Raw genomic sequence first — 6,404 nt, 5'->3', positions numbered from 1 at the left:
TTTTTTTCTAAGGCATTGTTAGATTCCAGTGTTTCCTGTCATAGATATGCAAAGATTTGATTTCAAAAACAGTATCATAACTATTAAACTATTTCTTGTTATGATTTTAAATATGTATTTAACCTCAGAATGATTTTAAAGTAAGTCTGAAATCTGCAGCTGGATCATGAACAATGGGTACTGATCCATCCTTGAGTTTTAACTTTTTAACAAAACCTGCCTTGAATTGTCCCTAGTTCAGAAAGCTGCCTGGAGTAAAATGATTTGCGCAGCCAGACATAAACAAATTTAGTGAATTGAATTGACATATGGCTAAGTATGGTGTCCCATACTCAGAATTTGTGCTCTGCATTTAACCCATCCAAGTGCACACACACAGCAGTGAACACACACACACACCGTAAACACACACCAACAAAGTTGGGGGTTTGGTGCCTTGCTCAAGGGTCTCACTTCAGTCGTGGTATTGAAGGTGGAAGAGAGTGCTGGTATTCACTCCAAAATCAAAATGGCTTTATAATTCAGACTCTTTAGGTTTTCGGGGGATTAAAAAAAAGGAGTGAATTTTTATCATTGTAGGGTGGTTGTGTCCACACACTGCTAAGATACATTTATATGCAAATGAAGATATTTTGCATCCAATGTCTCCTTTAAAATACAATTATAATCTTAATTCAAGTGATGAAGGATTTCGAAAGTCTGACAGTTTTCAGTGTTGAGCACATATTGTAAGTTTAACCCTGCCTGGTTTACATGTTTGAAAATGATTAACAGTTGAAAATATTAGAAATTTAGAAAAGTAATCAAAAAGTAATCAAATGTAATCAGTTACATTACTTTAATAAAGGAATTAAAAAGTTACACTACTTATTACATTTTAAGTAGGGTAACTTGTAATCTGTAACCTATTACATTTCTAAAGTAACCTGGAACACTGATTAAATTGTGAATGTGACAGTAAAAAAAAAATCCATAATGTTCCAAAATTCTATTGCAAATAAATGCTGTTATTTTGAACTCTGTATTCCTCAAAAAACTGTTTTCAACATTGATCATATTCAGAAAAGTTTATTGAGCTGCAAATCATCATATTAGACTGATTTCTGAAGATCATGTGACACTGAAGACTGGAGTAATGATGCTGAAAACACAGCTTTGATCACAGGAATAAAATACATTTGAACATATATTACAAAATAAAATCATAATTTTGAATTGCAATAATAGTTCACAATTATAATCACAAAATTATGAAACATTTTACCAATCCCATAATTTTGCATGGTAGTATAGATATTGCCCTTGTGCACAACATTTGTAAAACTTGTTTGCAATAGCTACTGATTTCATTCGAGTAAATTGTTCATTTGAATCATGCATTTTCAATGAATCAGTCAAACTGGTTAAAAAAAAAAAAAAAAAAAAAAAAATAATAATATGGTCTGAATGTTTCAAAAAAATTCAAAAGTGGCAACTCTAAATACATTACACAGTGTGTTACGGACTGCTCAGAGACTGAGTGAGGATCCAAATGCAGTGTTTATTAGGAAAGTCCAGAATCGAAATCAGACAGCAGGCAAGGGTCAACACACAGGCAATCAGTCCGACTAAACAACAAGGCAGAGAACACAGGCAAAGAGTCCAAAAACCAAGATACATATAAACAGGAGAAACGCTCAGAGATGCAGTGTAACACTTACAAGACTTCGCAAAGAATGACAAACTAAACCAGACTTATATAGGGTGAGCAGACAGGGTAAATGAGACACCGGTGCAAACAGTGAGTGTTGATGAGTCCGGGCAAAGGATTATGGGAAATTAAGTTTTTGATGGAGTGGTAAATTCTGGGATGGAGTGCCCTCTAGCGAAGCTCACGGGCACTCCAGCTAGAGATCATGACTGAGCCCCCCCTTAAGGAGCGGCTTCCAAACGCTCCACTATCAGTCCATGGAGGAGTTGACGGAGGGAGGAACCATGAAGGTGACACTAGAGGTATCAGGGGTCCGACTGACGGAGACGGAGGAAGGGGAGCCCAAGGCGGAGACAGAGAGCCGAAGAGCCGGGGTGACACTGAGGGATCGGAGGGCCATGGTGGAGCCGACAGCTCTGGCGACCGAGGCGCAGGTGGGGATCCGGAAGGCCGCGGTGGAGTCGGAGCGACCGAGGACCAAGGCGGAGCCGGAGGGAGAGAGGAGCCCAACGGAGCCGTAGGGACGGAGGGATGAGGCGAAGCCAGAGGAGTGTAGTCCTGAGGCGAAGGCGGGTCAGTGAATGACCAAGGTGGAGCCGGAGAAATGAGGAAGCCCGGTGGAGCTGGTGGACTGATGGGCCACAGTGGCGATGAGGGAGCTTTGAGCCAAGGCGACACCAAAGGGTCGACGGACCGAAGTGGAGTCCAGGTCTCAAAGGCAGGAGACGGAGACCTGGGATCCTCCAATCCTGGTGTAGCTGAAGGCTGGCTGGCCCGAGGCGAATCCTGACCAGTCACCACCCTTAAAGGATGACCTGAGGGACAGACAGACAAAAGCGGAGACAGAACAAACAGCATGACAGGTAGAGGAGGAGGAGGGAGAGAGAGGTTGGGTGGGACAACAAGTTCATAACAATGCTCATTCAGCGTAGCAGAGCAGGTAGATAGTTCTGAAACGGCCTCCTTGGCCGTGACGGGACAATCAGAGAGTTCACATACGGCCTCCATAGCCATGACAGGAGAGGTAGAGAGTTCACATACGGCCTCCTTGGCCGTGACTGGACAGGCAGAGAGTTCACAAACGGCCTCCTTGGCCGTGGCTGGACAGACAGAGTTCATAAACAGCCTTCTTGGCCGTGGCTGGACAGACAGAGAGTTCACAAACGGCCTTCTTGGCCGTGGCTGGACAGACAGATTGTTCACAGATGGCCTCCTTGGCCGTGACAGGACAGGCTAAAAGTTCAAAGGCAGACGCTGCTGCCTCTGGAGGTTCTGCAGCACAAGCCAACACCTCGAGAAGAGCTGAAGTGGGCGCTGCCGCTTTGGGAGGTTCTGCAGCGACTGGCGCCACCTCTGGAGGTTCTGCAGCAAATGCCGCCACCTCTGGAGGTTCTGCAGCAGAAGTTGCCACTTCTGGGGGAGCTGGAGTGGACTCAGGGACTGGATCGGGCACAGGAGGAGTAATTGAGCAGTAAGTAGCCCAAACGCACAGGATAGCGACCCCCATTACAGGGAGCACCGAGTCTAGAGGAATAGTTTCTGGGCTGGTGGCCATTTTATGATCAGTCGCTGGGTTGGCGACCATTTTGTGACAAGGCTCAGGAGTGGAGATTACTATGGGAGAATCGTTCTCCTCCTCTGCGATTCCCACGGTAAAAGGAGAGCCACTCAGCTGTAATGCTACGTCAATATAATACTCCAGTGTCCAGTTAGGGTCATGCAGTGGCATGTTTGAACTGAGAAGGTCAGATAGGCCCCCTCGAAAAAATATCATTAAGCATATTTCATCTAAATGAGTCACGTGTGCCAGTTCAAGAAAATCCACAACATAATCCTCAATGGAACGTGTACCTTGGCGGAGAAACATCATCTTTACTGCTGGATCCATTATCGGTGAAGTCTTCTGTTACGGACTGCTCAGAGACGTAAACAGAGTGAGGATCCAAATGCAGGAATTTATTAGGAAAGTCCAGAATCGAAATCAGACAGGGTCAACACACAGGCAATCAGTCCGACTAAACAACAAGGCAGAGAACACAGGCAAAGAGTTCAAAAACCAAGATCCATATAAACAGGAGAACCGCTCAGAGATGCAGTGTAACACTTACAAGACTTCACAAAGAATGACAAACTAAACCAGACTTATATAGGGTGAGCAGACAGGGTAAATGAGACACAGGTGCAAACAGTGAGTGTTGATGAGTCCGGGCAAAGGATTATGGGAAATGAAGTTTTTGATGGAGTGGTAAAGTCTGGGATGGAGTGCCCTCTAGCGAAGCTCACGGGCACTCCAGCTAGAGATCATGACACAGTGCATACATTAAACATACATTACATGCATTTACAGAAGAAGTCGATCACATTTAACAGAATTAGCTTAAAATCACTTTACCATGATTCATGTTGCAAATTGTAACCACCTTTAGCTAACTTTTCTTTTTCTCTGTCTCTGTAGATCCTGCTCTGGATGACTTTTTGCTTATGCACTGTGTTTTTGTCCCAAACAGTCAGCTGTGTCCTCTGCTCATGGCCCAATATCCTTTACAGCTGTGCTGACTGATTGGTGAAATATATAACCGAAGTCTCTGTAGTTCATCAGCTCGGTACAAATGGTCAATGTGCCATAGCTGTGTCCTTTACGAATATTGTTTTATTCAACAAATGAGAAGGTCGCTAAACTCTCAGATTGTGTGTGGCTCTGAAGTCCTTAGCGCTCGTTCACCTATCACGCTCAGCCGTCTCAGGGCAGTGAACAGGAGCGGATGGATTACTCTCTCAATAACAAGCGCAGGGTGATTCGTCTGGTCTTACAGTGGGCCGCAATCAACACAGAGCACCTGCAGGAGGAGGACAGCTCTTTCAACTTCATCCAGGTCAGCAGCTCTGATCCGCTCAGCTGTGTTAGCTGCTTCAAGTTAACCAGTTCACAAAGCTTTGTTGTTTGTTGCAGGAGTTTTATGAGACAGTGTGTGAAGATTCCAAACTCATTCCAGCTCTGAAAGACCAGCTGCCCGAACTAGAGAAGATCATCAAGCAGAAGTACGAGCACAGTTTTACAACCCTGTTTATCCTGACATATGAAATAATAGTCAGAAACATCTCTCTTTTTTTTTTAAATAGAACAATTTATTGAACCTTAAAATCTGGGTATCATATTTGATAAATCAGGCTTTTGTTGCTCATATAGTATGGTATAGTGATAATATGAAGCTTATACTAGAGGTGAAAACACCTCAGTTTTATTCAGAGGCCCTGAGAGCAAAATATGTTATTTGGTGCAAATGCTGATTCATATGGCCAAAAAGAAAGATGAAATTCCGGTAGTTTGAGAGCTTTATAATAGTACTGCAGACTACTTACATAATATGACAGTATAATACAAATGTAATTGGACAAATAAATATAATCATAAATAAAATGTTCATTTTTAATATTTGGTTGAGAATCTGCAGGCAATGACTGAATCTGACTGAATCTGGGCAGAGAGTATATCTCTATACACTGTGTGCTTTGGATCATGAGCTGTTCCAAGCCTTCTCCACACTTTTTTCTTCTCGTCGTTCTGGTACAGGTTGATCTTAATTTCAGCTGTCCAAAGAGTGCTTTTCCAGAAGTGCTCTGGCTTTTTTAGATGTTTTTTGGCAAAGTCTAATCTGGCCTTGTTTGCAGCTTGTGGTGAAGCCTCTGTATTTGCTCTGGTGAAGGCTTCTCTTGATTGTAGACTTTGACAGAGACTCGTCTGCCTCCTGGAGAGTGTTCTTCACTTGGCTGGATGTTGTGAAAGGGTTTTTCTTTACCACGGAGAGGATTCTCCGATCGTCCACCACTGTTTCCTCCGTGGACGTCCAGTGCGGTCTTTTTTTCTCAGAACGTACCAACTGTTGATTTGGCCGCTCCTAATGTTCCTGCTATCTCTCTGATGGATCTGTTTTGATTGTGAAGCCTAACAATTGTCTGTTTCACTTGTACTGTATGGAGAGATCCTTTGACTGCATGATGTGGTTCACAGCAACAGCTTCCCAATGCAAATGGCACATTTAGAATCACCTCCAGAACTTTTACCTGCTTAATTGATGTAGAAATAATGAAGGAATAGGCCACATCTGTCCATGAAACAGCTTTTGAGTCAATTGTCCAATATGGTCCCTTGAAAAAGGGGGGAGGTACATATTAAAGAGCTGTAATTCCTTAACCTTTCCTCTAATTGTGATGAGAATATCCTCAAATTAAAGCGCAGAGTGTGCACGTTAAGCCCATATTCATCATATAACTGTATATAACTTGAATATGTTTTGGTCAGCAGCTAAAACAATACAAATTGTGCCTGTGTCTAAATATATATGGACATAACTGTACATAATATAAATTATATGAATATAAATATATGTAAATATTTTCAAAATATATACTGTATGGATGTGTATTTATATATACATAATAAATATACACAGTACATAGATAAACATTTTGCAAACAAAATCTTTTACAGTTTTTCTCATTCACTTTGGTGCATTTCTCGATTCATCCTTAAAGGGGTCATATGATGCTGCTAAAAAGAACATTATTTTGTGTATTTGGTGTAATGAAATGTGTTTATGCGGTTTAAAGTAAAAAAAACACATTATTTTCCACATACTGTACATTATTGTTTCTCCTCTATGCCCCGCCTTTCTGAAACGCGTCGATTTTTACAAAGCTCATCGGTCTGAAAAAG

The 6,404-nt window shown here is 42.2% G+C and overlaps 1 protein-coding gene across 1 annotated transcript in view; it reads left to right on the top strand.

Annotated features, from left to right (window-relative positions):
* LOC107657351 (rap guanine nucleotide exchange factor 4) overlaps positions 1 to 6,404 on the top strand; it is a 67,493-nt gene that overhangs the window by 41,581 nt on the left and 19,508 nt on the right. The window contains exons 15-17 of the mRNA XM_016445394.1: positions 4,133 to 4,224; positions 4,413 to 4,563; positions 4,641 to 4,729. Of these exons, the coding sequence (XP_016300880.1) occupies positions 4,133 to 4,224; positions 4,413 to 4,563; positions 4,641 to 4,729 (332 nt within the window). The remainder of the gene's footprint in view (positions 1 to 4,132; positions 4,225 to 4,412; positions 4,564 to 4,640; positions 4,730 to 6,404) is intronic.

This window comes from Sinocyclocheilus anshuiensis, unplaced genomic scaffold (assembly GCF_001515605.1).
Source record: "Sinocyclocheilus anshuiensis isolate Anshui unplaced genomic scaffold, SAMN03320099.WGS_v1.1 scaffold355, whole genome shotgun sequence".
Taxonomy (NCBI): Eukaryota; Metazoa; Chordata; class Actinopteri; order Cypriniformes; family Cyprinidae; genus Sinocyclocheilus; species Sinocyclocheilus anshuiensis.
This window is presented reverse-complemented; position numbering and strand designations above follow the sequence as displayed.